At 36.7% G+C, this 23,134-nt stretch overlaps 1 protein-coding gene across 3 annotated transcripts in view; it reads right to left on the bottom strand.

Annotated features, from left to right (window-relative positions):
* Positions 1 to 23,134, bottom strand: part of LOC108713715 (coiled-coil domain-containing protein 171) — a 32,242-nt gene that overhangs the window by 2,054 nt on the left and 7,054 nt on the right. The window contains exons 7-23 of one of the 3 annotated variants that reach the window (XM_018257235.2): positions 22,941 to 23,101; positions 21,933 to 22,071; positions 20,669 to 20,771; positions 19,635 to 19,741; positions 18,736 to 18,825; positions 18,076 to 18,276; positions 15,442 to 15,609; positions 13,580 to 13,756; positions 11,537 to 12,029; positions 10,303 to 10,419; positions 8,825 to 9,051; positions 8,153 to 8,332; positions 6,817 to 7,002; positions 4,944 to 5,089; positions 4,299 to 4,353; positions 1,974 to 2,099; positions 803 to 955 (exon numbers count right to left, since the gene is read on the bottom strand). In XM_018257235.2, the coding sequence (XP_018112724.1) occupies positions 803 to 955; positions 1,974 to 2,099; positions 4,299 to 4,353; positions 4,944 to 5,089; positions 6,817 to 7,002; positions 8,153 to 8,332; positions 8,825 to 9,051; positions 10,303 to 10,419; positions 11,537 to 12,029; positions 13,580 to 13,756; positions 15,442 to 15,609; positions 18,076 to 18,276; positions 18,736 to 18,825; positions 19,635 to 19,741; positions 20,669 to 20,771; positions 21,933 to 22,071; positions 22,941 to 23,101 (2,829 nt within the window). Of the gene's footprint in view, positions 1 to 802; positions 956 to 1,973; positions 2,100 to 4,298; positions 4,354 to 4,943; positions 5,090 to 6,816; positions 7,003 to 8,152; positions 8,333 to 8,824; positions 9,052 to 10,302; positions 10,420 to 11,536; positions 12,030 to 13,579; positions 13,757 to 15,441; positions 15,610 to 18,075; positions 18,277 to 18,735; positions 18,826 to 19,634; positions 19,742 to 20,668; positions 20,772 to 21,932; positions 22,072 to 22,940; positions 23,102 to 23,134 lie in introns of those variants that run through there. The other 2 variants (XM_018257244.2, XM_018257253.2) reach the window with 2 other exon arrangements.

The raw sequence follows: 23,134 nt of genomic DNA, 5'->3' as shown, positions 1-23,134 counted from the left end.
GACTATATGAAAACCTCCTGTTAACTTCTGGTATCCAGGTCCAGAGGTACCTCATGGTATAAAGGACTGTACAAAAATAAGCTTTCACTTAAATGATGTTCTTGCACTTCCAAACACAGCTATACCCCTAGGTGCCACATTTAGGCACTATCTACAATACCTGGCCCCTCTGGAATTTGCCAGAATCTACAGATTATATTCTCAAGTAGTCACTTTTCTGTTGGGACTCACTTTTGGCTTCAGTAAGAATAGGTAGTATTATTCGTTATGTTTTATGCACTCGTTCTTATAGGGCAGTATACCCCCTAGTTTAATTAACCAACACATTTTTTGTTTATTATTATTGCAGCATTTTGGTTATTTTTTGAGCTAAACAGTGCATACAGGAAACTCAAAGCTATCTCAGGTTTGGTCTGTGCGGGTTAGAAAATTAGACCAGTGCACAGATAACCCCCTGCATAATGGAGCCCTGTTTACAGAACAGGAAAGGAAGGTATGGGGTTGTACACTAGTAATTATCTCTTTGCAAGAACCAATCAAGGAGTAGCTTCAAATTCCCTGTTTAGCTCAAAATAAAACAGATCTTTCAATGATGAAAACAACTGGCAAAATGTACAAAACACAAGCCCTGTTCAAGTCCTATTTACTGAACTCACTGGCCCTCTGACTGAAGTCCTAAAGATTTTAGGTAATATTAAACTCTTTAAAGGAAACTTAAAAATTGCTCCAATATAGTAAAACTAATAAGCATAATATATATTAAGCATAATAAAGAAAGTAGTGTTACAATTTGGTGTCTTACCAGAGACAAGCTTTCATTTTCACGCAAGCAGGCCGTTTTCAGTTCAGATTTAAGGGCTGCAATGTGATTTTGGTGGGATTCTACTTCTCTTTCAAGGGCACTTACTTTGGTGCATGCAAAATCATAGACCTGCATGAAACTCTTAATCATTTTCTGCAACAAAATGATTTTGGGAGACAATTAGATTTCATAAAAAAGAAAGATTCAGTTATACTTAAACACTTAACATTGTCAGGGAATTTCTGGTGTGTTTCATTCACAAGGTCATATGGAAAGATTAGAAAGTCTTTACCTTAAAAGGACCAGTAGCAGCAAAAAATATTTTTTAAAAATTCGTTAGCATGCTACGAAAAAAAGACACCAACACATATTGAACTTTAAAGTAGCTGAGTTTTTACTAAGAAATAACTAAACAAAACTCCGCTGGCGCTCCACTTCAGAAAAGGCAATCAGCGATCTATTGTGAGGTGCTCCATTTCTCCTCCCTGCTTTCCTTATAGGAGATAGCCAAGGAGGAGAAATTGAGCGCCGCATAATGGATTGTCGCCTTTTCTGAAGAGGAGTGCAAGCAGAGTTTCGGTAAGTTATTTCTTAATAAAGTCATAGAGATTTTAAATTTTAATATGTGTTGGCGTCTTTTTTTCGTAGCATACTAATTTTTTTTAGAAAATATTTGCTGTTACTGGTCCTTCAAAGGACGTGTTTAGGGTAAAAATAAAAACTGGTTTCCACTGATTGGTTATCAGTGACTTGAGGGGGGCGACATGGGCCATAACTGTTTGCTTTTGAATCTGAGCTGCATGTTGAGAATCAATTGCAAACTCACTGAACAGTTATGTCCCATGTGTCCCCCCTTAAAGTCGCTGACTAACTCAGAGTTAGAGAACTGAAAATCAGGAAGTTGTGTTCTGACTATTATGTGAGACATCCAGTCACTCCAGCCTTTATACATTACATTTCTGTTAACTAACTATATTAAAAACATTTTTTATTTTGCACAGCCTATTTACCTAGTTTTTATTTTTACACTGAACGGTTTCTTTTAAAAGTATCGATATGGAGAAAAATATCAAAATAGAAAAAGAATGGCGGCAGGTATCTATGCAGGCAGCTGTGCAAGAACAAGATTCATAAAGAAGTTATAATTAGGTGAGTGTAATACAGGACACACCTGGCATGCAAGGAACTCTGGCCGGCCCAAGTGTTCCAGAAGAGGTAACATCTCTAGGTGCAGTTTGGGAAGCTGAAGAATGATATCATTCCTTGATGAGCACACCAGTGACATCTGATCTCTGACCTAAGAAAAAAAAAAGATAGTGGTATCTATCTGTAATCTTTCAATAATTTTCAGTAGTTGTCATGAAATTTATTTGGTAAAGGGTTTCCGCGACTGCATGAAAATTTGTAAAAGGGTGTTTTGTGCTTCAGAAAATTATCAGATTTATATTATGTAAACCCGAGTTTCTCAAAGTGTGAATATTGTATTTCATGCCAACGCAATTCCACATTTATCTTAAGTTGCTTGACTTATAGGTGACAGAATATCAAGCTAATACGATCTAACGTGTCATTTTAGGAGATTATACTCTTAGCAATAATATAGGTAAACTCAAAATACTGTATATTAATATCTTACTGAATGCAGCACTTTGTGATCGTTATGGAATAGCAAGTTGGAGGCAGATTTATCAAGGGTCGAATTTCAAGGGTTATAAATAAACCCTCGAAGTTAAATCCTTCGCATTCGAATATAGAATTCGAAGGATTTAGCGCAAATATTTTGATCGAATGATCGAATAAAAATCAAATTGAATGAATTGAATGATTCGAACGATTTTAAGTGATCGATCAAAGGATTTTTATTTGATCAAAAAAAGCTTAGAAAAGTGCTGGGGAAGGTCCCCATATGCTAACATTACAGCTCGGTAGGTTTAAAGTGGCAAATTATGAAGTCTAAGTATTTTTTAAAGAGACAATACTTCGACTATCGAATGGTCAAACGATTTTTACTTCGAATTGTTCGAATCATTCGATCGAATTCGAAGTACCCAAAAAAATACTTTGAAATTCACATTTTTTTTCATTCGAATTCTTCACTGGAGCTTAGTAAATCTGCCCCTTAGTGTAGAGAGCTGTCGTCCAGCATCAACATTGCCAATAAATTGTTTTATCAAATAAAGCATTTGTAATCTATATAAGATTTTATTAAACTTCTGCCAAAAATGAAATAGGAAACTACATTAATCCGATTCTTACTGCAGCTAAACGCCCCAGAGCTCACAACTGGAATAAAATATCACCTCCAGCTTTCATGGAATTTAAAAGACTTACATTGCTCACGTTTACCCAATTTCAACAAAATCTGGATGTCATGTGACCTATTACACCCCCACACAGAAAGAACAGCTTTCTTGGACCTTTTGAAGCAGTTCATAACTTCTTATATTCTTAAAATAATTAAATACATACACACCTCTTCCCTCCTCAGTCCCTTTGTAAAATGTATAATTAAGCAATTGAATTCTTAATGAATCAGATGAAAATTAAGCGTAGGACTGGCCAGATATGGGATGACTTTGACGTAGTTGGCCATCTTAAATATATTGCAATATATGGACAAACAATCCCTGTTTTGTTTAAAGGGTAAGGCATTTTTTAGTAGCAGTATGCACAAAATGTCTCTGTCTTAAATATATTGATAATGGGTTGAGTGCAGAGGACCTCTTGTAGTTGACTATATGTATTTTGTGGTCACACCCTCATTGCACCCCCGCCTAATGGTTTTAAAAAATAGTGGTGAGCACAACTTTCCCTTGTTTGTTATAGCTCCTCAGGCCAGGGCCATTTCCAGCAGTATAATGCTTTATGGAATATTAAATAATGCTTGCTACATAAATGTAATTTGTCTTAAGTAGAAATATCATGTGACAGATAGCTACAGAATGAGACACAACCCCCTGGGCTCAAGTTCTAAGATAATATTCTTGGCAACTTGGTGTATGTATATATGTTTCAAATGTAATTCCATGCGACTCAAAGCCAGCAATAGCTAGTTTCTCTTTCTCAAGAGATGTCACTTAAAATGATAAAAATAAGAACATAAACATAAAGAGTGATAAAAAAGAATCTACATTGGTGTTTTATTTTATGCTGAATGACTAGACTATACATATAATTACATATTAGGAAGCTTCAAATCAGCAATCAAAGGATAGACAAGATCGTTCTGTAGTTAGGAGCCACATTGACAATGGAGGGGCCGAGAGTGCAGTAAAAGTGGTGGAGTTTGGCCCGGGTTTTCATTGGTAGATGTTTAAAATTAGTTTTTGTGCAACACCTACCGTATATACTCGAGTATAAGCCGCCCGAGTATAAGCCGAGGTAGAGTTTTTCAGCATATTTTGGGGACTGTAAAACTCGGCTTATACTCGAGTATATACGGTAATAAACTTCTGTAAAAGTGAATGCCCCTCAAAGTTTGTTTATATTTATTTACCTTTTCAAAGACCGAGTCAATTGATTTCATGTGCTTCATAAGAATTTCTTTATCTCTGCAAAAAAATAAAAAACAATCACCCTAGTTATTGGAATGAAGACTGCCTGAAACGTTACTAAGAATAGGAAATTCTTTAAGTTAACTGAAAGGTGAACTTAATGAATTATTGGTTTAACGAACAAGAAAGGTTCATAGGATTAGGATGGTTTATCATGTAAAAACATTCACATAGTCCATAAAAATTATGATGTTTCACTATCATCACAGAAAGGTTACTATAAGTCATAAATTCCATAGTAAAAAGGTGGCACTGTATGATATACAAGAATGTGTTTTAGCAGGGAATGGCAAAAATAATAATTTAATAAAACAGGGGGCCAGAGAGAAAACACCTGCTTGCTCTTGAGGACAAAGACTAAAGTAAAACTGGATTGGGTTAATAACCGAGAGATAATGTCTTACAATAGCCTAAGCAAAGAATTGATCTCAATTTAATGGAGAATCTGTGGCACTATTTACAAATTAAGGTGCACAAGCATGTCGCTTTTTTTCATTCTGCAATTTTTCTCAGGACCAGAAAATCCACCTAAAGAAAAGCATAAATTGATCTCATTTGTAGAAATCTACTCCCAAAAAGGTGCTCACGTTGCTACCATCCACAGGGCATTTTCAGCATCATGAATGCCCACTTGAAGCTGAAGTTTGTCCTGTTCGATTCTTTGCAGTTGTCTGTTCAGCTGGCGCAAACACTGACCTTTTCTCTCTAGCTCTAACTTAGCCTCGGAGAGACTCTGCAAGTAGGAGAAAAAGCAAAGGCATGTTTGCATTGTGTGGTAGGTTGTGGTTTACAAACAATCGCATAAGTAAACATTTAAAATACTAATGTAATAACCGTCATGGCTTACAGTAAAAGGCATCTGTGCTCATTTAAAAAAAATTGCTTACATATCCATTAAAGATCACTTTTGGTGCAAAGACTTATCTGGCAAGTATGTACTAGCTTTGCATTATTTGGGTATGATTTTAGCTCATTGTTCTAGGCAGATTTTGTTGAAGGTAAACAAAAAGACCTTTGGGCACCTCAGTTATCAAATAATGCCACAAATTCTCAGACTGAGATCAGGGTTTTAACCGTTGTCAGACATTATTGTGTTCTCATTTTGTTAAATAGAAGTAGTAGCGATGGTGCAAATGGAAAAACTGCAAGACAACCAGGTTGTCTTGCTAAAGAAAACTCTACCCTGCCTTTTTCTCCCATCATCATGTTTAGGATTTATTGCCATTAGAGGTTTGTTCTAACATCCTGCTATGTTAAATTATTTAATATAATTAAGAAAAAAAAACTCTTCCTGCCAAGAACTTTTCCCCAAGCTTCAATGATCCCTAACACAGAAACAAAGTAACATTGGAATGGTTTAAGAACAAACAGGAGAATGTTCCACCATGGCGAAGGCAAGGTCCTGATTTCTATCTAAACAAGAATCCAGGGCCCCATTTAAAAAGCTGCATCTGTAAACAGCATATTTTGTTTTATTAAAATTTATAACAGAGAGCCTTTATAATGTATCTCCAATGCAAGTAATCCTAAACCTAAGTTGGTCAGCTTTTGCTTTACTTTTTAGGTAAAATTAGTTGACCGTCGCTAGGCTTTCATCGTTGCTTTGGGGTTATTACTAAAATCCAAAGTTATATCATAATATTAATAAAAAAAAGCTTGACTAAACTCCCATGGCCGCTATTCGCTTATTTATTAATAAAAAAAACCTCCATTTAAATGGATTGTGAAAAAATTTAATAAAACACGAATCGCTGAAATTTTTCAGGCTTTTTTCCTCAAAAAACTTTTTTTTGAGTATTTGCACTAAAACCCCTAAAAAGTCATATTTTTGGGCTAAACGCAGCGCAATTTGGCATAGGAGCTTCTACCATTGACTTATACAGGACAGGACCTCAACAGGTCTGAGATGGTGGATTTTCCAATTTGGGCTTTTTGCAGCATAGGGGTATAATAAATCTTTTACCCCAAAAAGCCGACCAAAAAAAATCAAGGTTTAATAAACAACCTCCTGAATGTCTTTTTTTATGTACAGAAAATTAAAACTGCCTAATCCAGAATGGATCTTACCAGTGCTTTAACTGGAATTGTTGGTCCCCCATTAACTAAATTATTTACTTTAAGAGTAAAATCAGCCAATATACAGTATATTTAAGTTACATTCACCACAGAACCACTGTAAACTATTAAGGTGTGTTTATGATGTGTCTGTGCTGTACATTCTGGTCCATTGGTATGCAGTCATGTGTTAATTTTCCTTTTGAGACTTTTATGAATAAAATGGATGCGTGTAAGCTTTCCAATCACAAAGTCCAATATCTTCAGTAAGCATTGTCTGATTCTGGATGATATAAATAAAAACAGCATTTTTCTACACTTAAAAAACACATGAAGGAAGAGGCAAAATAAACATTGTTTGTATGGAGTATATACGCATACAAGGCATTAAATAACATTTGTCACCTTGACAGCTTCTGTTAAAGTTTGATCCTTCTCTGCCTCTTCTGTGGAATGCAATTCTATCCTGTAACTTAGCTCCTGCAGCTGCTGAGATTGCTCTTGTAGCAGAAGTTGTGCTTGCTGTTCCCGTAACAATGCATTTTTTAGCTCTTCGCATAGATTCTTAAACTTCTCGTTAGAAACTGCTTTCTGCAAAGACAGCGATTGGCATGAAGGTTTATCCATTACAACTATAAGCTTTACAGAGGTATTGATCTCATCAAGCTCCATTTGTAAGAATAATTGAACAAAGCCAGTCTCTGTAGGGACAGAGAACTGAGGTATGGCTTGCCAACAAGTTGAGTGATGCTTGGAGAGGAGAAGTCATTATTCAACCAATTATTCATTTATTTTTGCACAGTCCTATTCCCATGGATGGGAGACTTTGATAAACTTGTGATTCCAGTGCACTCAGAAGTCTGTACAGTTCTACAGTCTGTTGTTTTACAGCTATAGAGACAGATATTGGAAATCCATAACACAGAGAATATTAAATCAATGGGGTTGTTTTCCTTTATATTAACTTTTTGTATGATGTAGAGAGTGATGTTCTGAGACAACTTGTAATTTGTTTTAGTTTTTTGTTATTTAGTGTTATATTCAGCAGCTCTCCAGTTTGCAGTTTCAGTAATCTAGCTGCTAGAGTCCACATTACCCTAGCAACTATGCATTGATTTGAATAAGAGACTGGAGAGGGGCCTAAACAGAAAGATGAAGTAATAAAAAGTAGCAATAACAATAAATGTGTGGCTTTACAGTGCATTTGTTTTTAGATGGGGTCAGTGGCCTCCATATGGAAACTGGAAAGAGTCAGCAAATAATAAAAAAAAAAAATCAAGTCCAATTGAAAAGTTGCTTAAAGGTGCATCACCACTTTAAGTTACACAAGACAGGTAGTCTTGTTATTTTGCATGCTGTATCGCTTGTCTTGTGCTCGGACCTTCTTCCACTACCCTTCGAAATATTCAAACCACGTTCTGGTTGCTTGGGTTAGTGACAAGTAATTATAGGTAAGGGGTTTATCGTATGCAAACCTCCTGTACAAAAAGCTCTAAAAAGATAGCCACTTATTTTACTTGCCCTAAAGTATGGTGCATCATGCTGCAGTTTGACCCCTTATCCAGAAAACACCAGGTCCTAAGCCTGAGGTCCTATCCCTAAGGAAACAGATTTTTATATGCAATAATTGGGAGATACAGTTATAAATATTCTTAGCGGTATGAAACAGATATATGTATTATATAACTGATGTTTTCAGAGAGAAAAATCCGAGTACTTACTGTACATCTTGCATACTTACAGTTTGTTTGATCTTCCTGTTATGTTTAAGTCTCTCTGTGCTGTCAGTATTTGTTTCAAGGGTGCAGACTTTTTGCTTTAACTCAGCCAGTTCTAAACGCATTGAACGACGCTCTACCTCCGCTTTATGTAATCGCTGTATGAACTTGTGTATTTGATTCTTCAAAACTTCTATGGATTTCTAAAAAGTAAAGTCAGAAAAAGAATATTCATAGAATCTTTACAGATACAGATAAGCCAGATTGTATATAGTGAGTGGTTCAATTGCACAGTGAAATCAGGGCACCCGCTACAAATACAATCAGAGCAGATGTCTTATATTACAAAATAGCACTTTGTACACTGCATTTGCAGTCAGAAACGACCACTAGTAAGCACCAAGGAATGTAGTTTCCATCTTCTTTAAAACTGGGAAAATGTTTGTACTTCCTGTCTAGCTATCTAGCGTCGGACCACCTTTAGTGGTCACCATCACAGTGGCCCTTTATTAATCCTGCATCCCTTCTGCCTCTCCTGACTATACAGCTGCTGCTGCCTGCTAGAACAAGTAGGTGACAGACATGCTTACATTTAGATTTACATACACACATACTTTTTTTTTTTTTTTTTGAGGGGGGGGGACTCATAGCAGCAATCCAATAATAAATATATTTAAACTGGAAAATGTATTTACCGTAGCTGTAAAAGAATTTGTCTCTTGAGTCCCTCTGGCTTTGGAGAGGATTCTCTGATGACCAAGTGCTAATCTGTGAAAAAGGGAATCTGCATCCCCAAATGATGGTCCTCTGTCTTTATGAACGGCTTTCATTTCCATTTGAATAGCAATTTTCTTCATTAGCTTTGCAAATGAATTTCTTGCAGCATTTTGAATTACGTTAACGTGAGATGGATGACTTGGATCTAAATAAAGTATACAGTATATTAGATTAGAGTTCTGTGCTTTTTTGTCAAACTACAGTAATCTCATTGACTGATCAGACTACCTGGAGAAGGCAAGACATCTTTTATGGAAGGATATTTTTTTGATTTGTATTAGTTAAGTTGCAACACAGAACATTACAGAACCCATTCGAAACACATATAAGCATTTGCACTTGTGTGTGGCCTTCAAGTTACTTGATACAAAATGTGATCATGTGTAGAGGCAATTATCAGAACATTTTCCTTTTGGAATTAGCTAGTATTGACTCAACGAGGGTCCCAATTTCAATCATCCTAAAACCGACTGCAACTGACTTTTCTGGCTCAGTTTGCAGGAATATCTAAGGATAGTAGCTCCCCCTGAAGATTAGCTCAACTACTTAGAAACCTGCCTGCCATACTTGTGTGACTATGCATCTTGAGCTCCAGCTGCTCTCACCTTGCATACTTTTGCAGGCTGAGAGAAGTGGATCTGCTCCTTGCCCCTGCTCCATTGCTTTGAAATCAGATCAGCATATGTGCACATACACACACATCAGAGCTGAAGGAGAGGTCAGTTCCAATATGCAAAAGGAGGCATCTCTAGGCTGACCTCAGTTTCAGCTCTGCTGTGTGTGTGCCAGACGAGGCAGATTTCAGTCCCTGACCGCAAGTAGAATCATCTTCTCTGTTCACATCCAGGAGTCTTGTGTTGGCTCCTGAGTGTAAACACTCGGATTTCAGTCCCTGACTGCAAGCAGAATCCGCTTCTCTGTTCACATCCAGAAGTCTTGTGTTGGCTCCTGAGTGTAAACACTCGGATTTCAGTCCATGACTGCAAGCAGAATTCTCTTCTCTGTTCACATCCAGAAGTCTTGTGTTGGCTCCCGAGTCTAAACACTCGGATTTGAGACTTTGCATTTTGAGCTGAAATCCGCCGAGTGTGTCCACTCTGGAATCAAACAGAGAAGAGGATTCTGCTAGCGGTCAGGGGCTGAAATCTGCCAGAGGATTTCAGTAGACTTCTGCCCTGTGTGGCCCAAGCCTAATAGCTGCAGTTCAGTTGGTATATGTACAAACAGGTTAAAAGTCACAAAGGAAAGAAGTGTATCACTCTAAAGCACTGAAGAACACAATCTTAACCTTCACTGTTTTGTTTTGTTTTTTTTGTTTTTTTTAGCAATGCTGAAATCCTAAACTGTTTAAAATATATATTGCAATGAAAAAATGCTTTGGAATATAGACCATTACCTATCTTATTTAAAACTTCAAGCAACTCAGACACTGAAGCAACGATAGCAGTAAGAAGATCAGAGCTGGTGAACCAATTCACAGCCTCCTGACAGCGCATCGGCTCATCTTGCTTACCTTTGCAAAGAGAAAAATCGTAAGAATACAACCATCACTGTGTGAGAAAAAGATTAATGTAAACTTCATCTTACAGAAAAAAAAATGACAAACCAAAATCATAAATGTAGAAAATCATCTACGAATGAGCACCTTGTTGGCAGAATATGAAATCCTCCACTTCACGGGGAGGTCAAATTTCGAATTCATGTGAGTTTTTTTAAAACTCTATTAAATTCGAATATACTCGAACTTCGACTGGGGGGGTTATTTATAAAAATAATAAAAAAAAAATCTACAGGTTCTTTTTAAATTTATATAATTTTTTGGTATGTAAAATCAAGAATACAGCACTGTGGTGCAGGACCCCACTGTCTTTTTCCGCAGAGTTTTACCAGGGATAGACCCTTGGACATCACTTTTTTCAGCATATCAACAAACATTAAAGGAATTGTTCAGTATAAAAATAATAATAAAAAAAAAAAAAAAACAGGCTGCGTAAAATAAAAAAAGATTTCAATATAGTTAGTTAGCCAAAAATGTAATGTATAAAGGCTGGGGTGACTGGATGTCTAACATAATAGTTAGAACACGACTTGCTTTTCAGCTCCCTTGGTTTCCACTGATTGGTTACCCTGGTCAGTGACTTGAGCGGGGGCACATGGGTCATATCTGTTGCTTTTGAATCTGAGCCGAATGCTGAGGATCAATTGCAAACTCTCTGAACAGTTATGTCACATGTGCCCCCCCCTTAAAGTCACTGACTAAACCAGAGTTAGAGAGTTGTGTCTTGTTCTGTTATATCTGCTCACTCCAGCCTTTATACATTACATTTTTGGCTAACTAACTATATTGGCAACATTTTTTGTTTTGCACAGCCTATTTACCCAGTTTTTATTTTTACACTGAACTGTTCCTTTAAGGACCACAGGACACAAAGGGATACTCAAATATCTTTCCATTGCCATCAATGAATAGAAATTTGTTATGATCCCTGATTCATGTGTCATTGCCCTAAACATTTATCATCTGGTTTCTATTTTGTATTATTTTGTTCATTAAACTGCATTTTTATCTATTACTGTGCATGGAAAATTACCTTTTTTATTTTTTAAATATGTAGGTGTTGCCTACTTACATGTCCTTCTCTGCATGACCTGTGTTCCTCCTGTACAAACCATGATTCCAGTACCCATCCAAGCATTATCAGTCCAAGTAAAAAGAGAACTGCAGGATCTGCCAAGGCGATTAAGCCTGTTCACAGTTAGCACTGCGATCACAGCTTTACGAAAGAGTAGGATGCCTTTGCATTGCTTCTTGGTATTACCCTGATTTTTCTCTTTGGTCCTAGATAAGATTTGGATCAGTGTCCAGATTTCATTTCTGACTTCTACACAGCTGGTGGTCTGATGCTGAAGGAAATCTCGCTGGGATGCCAGCACACAGGTTCTGCTGTAGAGAGGATATAAAGCACCAGCCAGCAGTGCACAGGCTGCAAGAAGAGATTTATGGTCCTTTTCAGTGGTAATCAGGAGATTTTTTATGTGAACATTTTCAAGAGCCACTTGATCTTTTGTTTTTTCAAATACAGCAATTTTGTCCTTGGATTTTTCTGCTATACTCTTAAATTTCTGAAAGCATAAATCATAGAATTATTTTAAGCTGTGAAGCAATATTATTTTATATAGCAGATCTTAGTTTCAAGCTGATGGAAATGACACCTAAATAAATCCTGTCTGTGGTATGAACACATTCTTAAAGGTATTCGGTCATGATTTTTAGGATGCCGTTTTTATTTCTAAATTACACGGTTTACACTGCAAATAATTCACTATACGATATAAAATTGCATTCATGAATCAGCAAGTGTATTTTTTTTAATTGTAATATTGGTGTGTAGGCAGCCATCTCAGGTCATTTTGCCTGGTCATGTGCTTTCAGAAAGAGCGAGCACTTTAGGATGGAACTGCTTTCAGAAGGCTGTTGTTTCTCAACTGAATGTGTCGTAGTGGGACCTGGATTTTACTATTGAGTGCTGTTCTTAGATCTACCAGGCAACTGTTATCTTGTGTCAGGGAGTTGTTATCTGGTTACCTTCCCATTGTTCTGCTGATGGGCTGCTGGGGGGGGGGGTGTGATAACACTCCAACTTGCAGTACAGCAGTAAAGAGTCACTGAAGTTTATCAGAGCACAGGTCACATGACTGGGGGCAGCTGGCAAACTGACAATATATCTAGCCCGATGTCAGACTTTAAAATTAAATATAAAAGAAAAATCTGTTTGCTCTTTTGAGAAATGGATTTTAGAGCAGAATTCTGCTGGAGCAGCACTATTAACTGATGCATTTTGGAAAAAAAATGTTTCCATGACAGTTTCCATTTAAGCATGAAATAAACTAGATGTACTTGTACTTTAGGACAAAACCATTATAAAAAGTGACACATTTTTATCAAAAACTAAATGCAGCTTGCCTGAATAAGACTGCAACAAAATGGCATAAATTCCAGGAAACCTTAAAATCCGGGGATGTAAAACTGGGATTCTAATGCATGTAACATTACATATGTATTATACTTATTATGTATTGTTATGGTCAAAACTAAATAGTAGGCCTCAAAGTCAGGTCAAGCTGACAAGGCTGGCTGTTAAGAGGCTAATCTTAGAAATTCTTGTTGCAGAAAGCACAGTTACTTGTTTGCTAGTGTACAAAATGTTATAGGAACTGAAATTGTTTTGCTTGGCAAATGGAAAGTCCCCAGAATTTAGTAACAAGTATAGAGGCAATAAATCATAAGAAAATACGTTATGTGCTAGGCAAACTAATGCAGAAAAGTCTGCTTCGTAACAAATGATGCTTAATAATAAAATCCAATAACATAAGATTATGAGAAACAAAAATGATTAAATGACCAATAAGAATGATTTAAGTTAACATGCGTAATCAAAAATGTTAATGATGTTTTGTTCAAGGTATAAAAATGTATGTTATAATGAAAAGAAAAAAATCGTTGGTCTGGAGCTGTTGATTGTTATGTTGCTAATCTGCCGTTTTGTTACACCTTTTCAATAAACCTTATCTTCGGAGTTTGAGGATTATTCTGATGACCAGGTATGATACCTCCAAAAGGAAAATTACTAAATTTATCAGTATATGCCAATAATACATAATTGATTAATTACCCGTGCCTCCTGAATGAGTTTAGTGGAACGTTCTTCCAAATCTCTCCGCTGTTTTAGCCAAGTGATTTCCTGTGCTTTCATCTCCTCAGCCAGCTTTTTGAGGGATTCTTCATGGTTCTGTTGCAGGTTCTTAATAACTCCAGCCTTGGATTTACAAAAACCCTCTAGACTGAACACCTAGTCATCGCCACATAGAATGTAATATTACAATGTTTTCATCATATATGCAACAACTTGAAAACCAATGTAAAATGATTATTCTAAAGAAAACAGAAGCCCCAATCTTACAACCTCCTCAGACTTCTAGATCAGAATAGGTTAAATTACAATACTTGTAAAGCCAGGAAACAAACAAGATATGCTGATTTCTACAAATAGAAACAAAATGATTGGCTAAACATTGCAATGAAAATGTAATCACATTGTAAATCTTTAAAATTTTACAAAATTAAGCCATGGACTTTCTTGACTTCTGGCAAAAGCAGCAAAATAGATAGTAGGAAGTACAGGTATGGGATTGGTTATCCAGAAACCCATTATTCAGAAAGCTCAGAATTATGGAAAGGCTGTCTTCAATAGTCTCAATTTTATCCAAATAATACACATTATTAAAAATGATTTCCTTTTTCTCTGTAATAATAATCCAAACTAAGATATAATTAATCCTTATTGGGAGCAAAACTAGCCTATTGGGCTTATTTAGTGTTTAAAGGGCACCTGTTGGGTAAAAACTTTATCCCTCAACCAAAGGTAAAGGCTAATAGAGCCTGCATTCTGTTTTCAGTAGTTTTTTTTTTTATATGTCCCGCCAGCGCTACGCTACTCCCAGCGGGAGGGAGCTCCCGGTGCGAGTAGCCATGTCGGGTCACTCACATGCATATAACATGCATGTGATGTCATGCGCATAATGAGCAATTTGGGGCAGCTTTTCATTATGCGCATGCGAGTGACCGGACATGGCTGCTCACACCGGGAGCTCCCTCCCATTGGGGGTAGTGTTGCCCACACCTTTTGTTGGGGATATAATTCTGCACTGCCTAAAGCTGGTCCTAGATGCTCAACAGCAATTTCTTTTGACGTGAATCAGAATTTCTTAAGTGAGCAATAATCAACATTATATTCATAGGTCTTACATTCTGGTTCAGGAATTTTAATGTGCCAGCTCAGGAGGGTGGTGGTGGTGGTGGTGGGGGGGGGGGTCATGACAAACTGCACAGTGCAACATAACATGAAAAACATTTGTCTGTGTTACATTACTGAACAACAAATATTTAATCAAATATTAAATCATATAAAATCAAAGAGATGAATTTTGCACAATGTTCCAACACAGCTTCTTAAACATTTAAAGCTTCTGGTATAATTATATTTGATAAAAAAGATGTTAGGTTTTACGTGCATTAGGAAATGAATGTCATGGAGGAAAAGAGAAAAATATTTGGAATTTATCTATAGATCATTCAACAATTGTGGAAGTCATCACAATTAAATCACTAGTCATGCTAATAAGTGCACAAAACTATTTGGTGTATTCCTCCATATTGTTTATGTGATATGTTCTGAGCTTATTATAAGCATGTAAGTGCTCTGTTATACTAAACGGCTATAAAGAGGTTTTTCCACCTGCAGTGCATGGGATCTGAGAAGCTTTGCAGCTAATACTGGCAAAGTAACAAGGAAAGTTTGGCTTTATAGTTTTGGATATTAAAGAAATACAGTACATACACGTACGGTTCATGCTCTCATCATTAGAACTGTATCATGACGAAATAAAAGATATCCTGTGTATTATCAATATTATCAGTACAGTGACTAGTATTTATTTATTACAGAGATGTATATAGGTTTAGGGGTCAAATTACCTTTTGATTAGATTGGCACAAGTCAGATATCAGGAAATCAACATTCTCCTCCAGTACAGTGCAAAGCTCCACCCAGGAGAATTTATCCAACAAGCTCTGGGGCTTTTTTATGAGGACACAGCCTGCAACCAAACGCTGGTACAAGTTGTGGAGGAATGTTAACTTTTCCTTCGAAATACAAGAAACAAAAACAGTGGTATGAGAGTCTAATACAGTTAGTATAGATTTACTAAACTGAGGAAAATATCAAACGCGACATAAGTATATTATTTGGAGTTAGTAACATCTGAAAGTGAAGTTCGTCAAACCCTTTCTGTGAGGAGGCAAGGCAACGTATTGAAGCATAGCAACCATGCAACTTCTGGTCACAAACTAGTTTCCTATTAATCTGATGCCTTAAATATGCTATATTTCTACTGTGTAATATTGAAAAAAAAAAAAAAAAAAAAAAAAAAAAAAAAGATTGTATTAAATCTGAAATAGGAGTTACACATCAAGAGTCATGCTACTGCACAAATAAGGTAACGGAACTAATAATAAATGAGACCAAAAAACTAAAAAAAAAATGGTTCAGAAACCAGAATGCTCTAAAAGTCATCTAAGAAAAAAGCTATGTCCAATGTTGAGTGCATTCCCAGGGATACATCCAGGGGGCTTCCCAAAGGCAGTAGGTAAGTATGTTGATCCCAGAAAAGGGGAGTCAGCTGGTACTACCGTCATACTACTAGAGGTTATGGACATGTCTTCAGGGAAGTGATCTTGTAGCCATAAGGACCTAATTTTCCCCAAAGGACACCTCTGGAGGTATACATACAGATGTGTTAATCATCCCCTTCCACTGCCAGACGAGGTGAATAAAGTTGATGGGGAGTATTTACATTGGAGGCATTCATCAGGCACTGCAGGGTTGATAAGGTGGAGTCTAAATGGAGTCATATGAAGATATCGAAATTGAATCATTTAAAGGGGTTGTTCACCTTCCAACACTTGTTTCAGTTCGGTTGGTTTCAGATAGTTCACCAGAAATAAAGACTTTTTCCAATTACTTTTTATTTTCTATGTGTGACTGTTTTTCAAATATTGAAGTGTTTAGTTTCATTTTGCACCTTCTAAAGCAGCTCTGGGAGGGGAGGATGTCCAACCCTGTAAACTGTTCATAGTTGATACATTTCTTATCTTTGGTCCTGCTGAGCAGAGTCCCTGAACAGACAGCTGTTGAATTGATACAGTAGTTGCTAATACTCCAAAAATGCTACTGAAAAATGCATTAACTTAACCTTACAAAATTGCAACATTGCAGAATCTGCACCTGAATTGTTGAGCTGCCAGACTGAAACTGAAACCAGAGATAGGAACATTAAACTTAGATTTTGAAAAAACAGTAAAAAATAAAAAAAATGGAAAGTAATTGAAAAAAAGTCTTTATTTCTTGGTCACAATCTGAAAACAACTGAACAGAAAAAAGTGTTTGGAAGGTGAACAACTCATTTCACGCTTAACAGAAAAGTCCAAGTATGCCCAGAGAGGGGGGCCTAGGCAAGGTAGTGTTTTTGCCCCCTTCAGAAGAAGCAAAGATATAAACAACAATGTGCCAAGTTAACGGTTTTATTTTTTACCATGCCCACTTTGCGTTAAAGTTGAATTTTGTGCTTTAAGGCTTCAAATTTAAGGATGTTCCCTTGGTTCAGAACAAATCTTAGATACTTAATTTTGTGTATGGCCCACAAAAAAGGGTCTGGGACTTTCTGGAGGCATGTACTTCTGCATTGTTTACGGAGTGCCCATGAGCCTGTCCTGCCTCTGATAAAGAATCATGAGCAAGTGCACATATTGTTTCTAGGAGATCTGTGTGCTGCTATCACTCTGACTATTGTGGCAATTCCAGGGTTCTCACAGTGGGTTGTGCCAATTTTTGTTATAAATTTGCATCCAGCAAATTGAAAGCTATTTTCATTTTCAATGCATGCACTGGAAGTGACACAATCACCATGCTGACCATGAAAATTGCACTTTGCACATTGAAAGCAAATGTCTTCTATCATCTTCTGTCCGTCTGAATATACTGAAGGAAAGTGTCCTTACTTTTATAGAAAATGAGGCCTACCTCATTCATAATACTGCATTCCCTATTTTACACCTAGAGCTACCAGTTCTGACACCTTCTGAATCAGTACTAGTACTAGGAAAGTCATCTTAAAAGACAAAAAAAAAACAAAAAAACGACTTCCTTTGTGGGGCCAGCTTCTGAAGTCACAGATAAATCCAAGAGAAATACTTAAATGATTTTCATAGCTAGATTTATTTGAAAACAGACAGGGTTGAGTACTTGACCATGATGTAACCATAGCTTATGTCACCCTTAAAGAAAAGCATTATTCTCCAACAAAGTGTAAAGCATCTAACAGTGTACTCCCCTGCAACCCCCCCCAGAAAAAAAAAAACACTGCTAAAATGCATCAAACAAAATCTGTGGTAACAGATATAGATGGATAAAAGTGGAAGATGTCGTGAACTAGGCTGTCCATAAAATTGGTGTATCTCAAGAAGTCTTATTCTAGTAACAGAGATATAAAAAGTATGTTGAAATACTAGTGTAGCTACTAAAATACAGAAAATATCAGCATATAATAATACCTCTGTATCCTTCTCATAAGCCTTGGCAAGATTTTGGAGTTCACGATCACACTTTAAAACCCTTAGTTTCGCTTCCTCCCATCCGTTTTGGGCTTTCTCCAAGTCCATCTGCAAAACAGCTATTTGGCATTCTTGATCTGTGCATCTTGTGTGCAGAACATGGGACTCCTTTTCGGCAGATTCCAGGTCACATTGTGTTTTCTACCAAACAGAAGAAAAACAAGCACTGGGTTGACACTGGGGTGTCTTAACCTCATTTATTTTTGTACTACAGTATATAAAAATACATAATATTGGGTCGTCCAGTTCTACTACAGGGAAGAGTATTTAAAATGCTGTGGTCTTAGTGCCCAAATTATCATGAAAACAGTAAAACATTAAGTAAAATATTATCTTGCATTCATTCAAAAGTCAGTAATCATACTGTATAAACAGTAACCTCACTATAGAAACCATGCAAAATAGAAACATTTGCTTGTATTACAGAGCGTGGTACCATGGCAATTTGGAATTTCTTCAGTTAACCGTACGTAATAATGATGTCTAGTTGTTCAGTCTAGATGAGTCAGCTATTTTTAAATTTAAAGTATAAATGCTAATGAACACACGGAACCTATCATAACCAGCAAATAAAAGACAAAGCTGTTATCTTAATAATACCTCAAGGTTGTCACACAGTGTCTGTATCATTGCCTTTGCAGACTTCATTTCTTCAGTTACCCGTGTATAGCCATATTTGGCTGCTTCAAGCTAGTTAGGATAAAATATAAGAGTGTACTGTAAAGAGAAAGTAACGTTGGATGCACAGTAAATACATTAGGAGCCGATTACTACTTGCAAGTTAGGGTGCAAAGTGGGAAAAACTAGCCGAAATCCATGCCTTGCATTGTAGATGAATTGTGGCAGGTCTCTTTGCCCTAAAACAAAACACAGAGACCTTTGTTCCCCCGGATGAATCCACTGGGATCACCTGACTTTATTATTGAATGATGGGAGCTAAAATATTGAGCTGCCCACTGCTCCTGTACAGCAAAAAAGAAATGTTGTGCTTATCACTAAACAATAATCCCAGCTGCCATCAGATGATTATAGTGGTGGTCAATAAAAGATAAAAATAAAAAAAGCAGCAAATTTCGAATTTTAGTCTAGTGAGACACATCCCCTAATGGGCTTAATGTTTACATAATAAATGTTTAATTCATATGTTCTCTCCATTCTCCATATTTTGCTTCCACTTCTCTGCCTTTTACCTTGTACAGCAAAACATGGTCTGATGTGCAGTCTCAAAGTATTTATACTCTAAGGCTAAAGGCACATGATACAGTCCACCCCTGGTTTTGAAATACAGCAACAGGCATAGCAGCTTCCCGGTAGTGGACATATAGGCAGAGTTTGGCATATGCATGCTAAAATCTTCCCCATGTGTACCATGACAGGCAGTGAAGAATGCACACCAAATGCCATAGGCCTAATACCATGGTAAACAGCATGAGCAAATATATTGCCTGGGGAGATAGAGGGGCACAAAAATAAAACTTAATGAAGACGAAAAGTATTACCTTGTTAGAAAAGTCTTCAAGCCGGTTCCTATTATCTGTCAAGATATGCTGCAGAGTCTCAAGGAGTACTGAAAAGCCTGCAGGTTTAACTCTCTCTTTGCCAACCTCTGCAGAGAATGTAAAATAATTGTAAAATGTAAACAAGTTCAGTAGGGTATGTGTTTATGATGTTTTGTTAGCCAAATATTTAAATTAAAGGGATATTACGGGAAACATATTTGATTAGTATGCAAATGGAAGATGTCCGAGTAGGACCCACAACACCCATGATTTTAAGCAAATTTTGTTAATGAAAGAAGGTTTTCGTCTAGTTGGGAGCGCAATGTTTTGGCAGCATGTACAAGATGCTGGAATTCTCTTTCACTATTTAGGTATTCTGCTGGTTTTATGGACCTCTCAACAGAAGTATTCACGTTTTTCTTTTTTGGTTGAAGTAGACAAAACCCACTTTGTGACATTAATCTAATGTCTATAAAGCCAACATTTGCTTAGCAGCTAACAGAATCTAAATACCATTATTTTAGCACATCTGGGGTCAAATGCGACTGAGCAACATGTTACTCTCTGACCTTTCTTCTAAGGAAACAGAGCTGATGACAGCAAAATAATTTACTGTATTTACTATCTGATATGTGCTGGAGCTCCTCTCAATTAAGGTGACATTTACATAGCACTTTCTCCAGTTGGGCTTCAATGACAAAAAGTAAAGAGCACAGTGCAATGATGTCCTGTAAAAGTGCCTACTTTGCTTCCACAGGTGCTCCTACGTAAGTAAAGGATGTGCTTGCCCACTTGCATGACATTTACATAGCAGGCTCGTTGCTCCTACCAGCAAGCACTTCACCGTAAGGCACAACTTTAAAATCCATATCTCAGACGCAACCCTTTATGTCATATCAGATTAGCTGCCTAATTTCAGGTCTAATTCAGTCAGGAGATTATGTGTCAAGTTAGGCAAGGTGAACTACATAAACCCCACCACAGACTCCAGTAAAACACACAGACATATCTGACATTGTACACTTTCAACAAACCTAATGTACCATGATGTGAAGATATGAAGTTGTCGACAACTGACTGCAACTCTCTCAGGTTGTCTTTATGAATTTCCTCCAGAGAATAATAGTGTTTCTTGGTCTATGTCATAAAAATATATGATAGTTATTTTCAAAAGCAAATATAAAAAGACTTTTTTTTTTTTTTAAGTATAACTATTATCCTTTTTAATGTTATAATTTCAGACTTAGCATGGTTAAACGTTTGTGTTTAATGGGACTGTTGGGGCAAATTTATTATGCTGTGTAAAACAAAATTGATCAAAAAACCGATGTAAGGAGCTGTGTAAAAGTGTGCAATTTTACGCCATGTGAACGCCAGATTTGCTGCTGTTTTGCCGCCATTTTACTTGCTTGCTTTTGGCGGAAGTCACAGGAAAACAGGTAAAAATCTTACCAAGACTGGGGATGTGTGGTGTATTACCCCACTGCTTTTTACACAGCATAATAAATATGCCCCTTTGACTCCTTAACCTGTGTTAAACTGGTAATTACTTACATATACCTCAATGATAATCAACCAGACTGGCACAGTATTCATGTGTCGGGTAAACTTTGCTCGCAAATGTGTTAGCTAGCTGTCCCGTTGTTTTTACCCTGAGTTGGTAAACAGTGTGTTTACACTGATGTACTTCTATAGTTCATACAAATAAGCTGCTATGCAGCCATTCTAGTTATAATTGGACTATAGGGTACATGTTTACAAAGCAGATAATAGAAAAAGCTGTGTAAAATAAAATAGTTTTTAGTTCTTTTAATTGAAGATAAAGAGCCATTAAATGGCATTTCAAGTTTTATACAAAAATAAAGAAAAAAACCCTCCAAATTAAGTAGATTATTGTAAGAAATTGTCTATATATAGGTGCTGGGGGAACAGATACAAACAAACAAAAATAATCATTTTAGCATTAGGTCTATGGCACACATGGAGATTTATTTTGTAAATGCTATCACACTGGCAATAGTGGGAATCACTGGTAGGAAAACATATGCATCGCTTTGGTCTTACAAAGTTGTCTGAAGCTGCCTTTCAAGGACAAGGAATCTTTGGGCTACTTCGCCCTGCGATGCATATGTTTTCCCAATGGCGATTTACATTATTGCTGGCGAGAAAGCATTTTCGGGAGATTAGTCGCCTGCGGAAGAGCAGATTTATTATCATGGGCACCTGTGAGATCAACCATACTAATCTTTCCATTTTATTTCCTCCTACTCAAAAGATAAAATAATTTTAAGATCTTACAATAGCAAGCTCCTCCTCCATCGTGATATAACCGTTCTCTATATGTTTTTGTTTTCCAGTGAGTTCTGCGATTAAGTTGTTTTTTTGCTCAATTTCTGATTTCAGCCGATTAACCAACATACAGAAATCTTGTTCTGACCTAAAAGAGTTATAAAGAAAAGTGAAACAGGTCATCACTCAATAACATGGGGTGGGAGGGGGGAGTAAAATCAAACATCACTTGCAACTTCCTTCATTTTTAAATGTTGTGCACAGCTGTTTAACTATTGTTTTTTAAATCTAGACTAAACAGCTTTTAAACTGCATACAAAATAAAGAATTTTATGTTTGGACGGTTGGCCGGTCCACAGGCTGAGCGATCTAAAAGTATTCCTGAAATGCGAGAGAGTTCAGGAGAGAAGTTTTCTATTAATGATGGCAAAACAAAAAAAACACAAGTCCTATTTATTGTCCACATATTTAGCAAAGGTGGTTTTAGGTTTTACTGCCCATTTAAAAATGGTAAAATTTGTTTTATCAGCATGACTATCGTTTCAAACAATCTATCATGTGACCAAAAACCACCACTTCTATTACCTGTCCACTTTCTTGGACAGGTACATGGGGAGCCAGAAAATGTAGTGAACACTCTTGCACTAAAAGCCAAAAATAAAAAATAGTGACTTTTTAACGAAAAAAAACTAAAATCGCTCCAATTGATCAAATTTTCAAGCGAAACCCACTGAAAAAATCTGGAATATCATGAAGGCTATTAACATCTTCAAATGGTTCAAGGGACCTCTGGCATTAACTTCTACATGACCTAAACGGATTTTAGATGGTGTTTTTTCAGATTCAAGCTATTTCCAGCTTCGGGGGATAATAAATATTAATACCCTGGACAACAAATTTTTTTTGGAAAAAACAACTCGGCCTTTAATAAGCCTGCACCTTATATCGGGTAAGGTCAACACAAATGATCAATAAAGGTAAAACATTTTGCTAATTAAATAAATATGAAACAATTACTTTTTGAGTTTTTCAGTCAACTGTTCTGCACAGTTTTTTTCTGAATTATAAGCTGCTTCCACTTCACAGAACCGTTTCCTCAAGGTATCCAACTCAGAATGAGTTTGTGCCAGAGTGGCTTTTTCCACCTGCAGGGCGTTTTCAAGATCATGTATCCGCAACTGTTATAAAAGGCATACAGTAATTAGCAATTT

Source organism: Xenopus laevis, chromosome 1L (genome assembly GCF_017654675.1).
Source record: "Xenopus laevis strain J_2021 chromosome 1L, Xenopus_laevis_v10.1, whole genome shotgun sequence".
NCBI classification, from domain to species: domain Eukaryota; kingdom Metazoa; phylum Chordata; class Amphibia; order Anura; family Pipidae; genus Xenopus; species Xenopus laevis.
The sequence above is the reverse complement of the archived record's forward strand: the minus strand, read 5'-3'. Positions and strand labels throughout refer to the sequence as shown.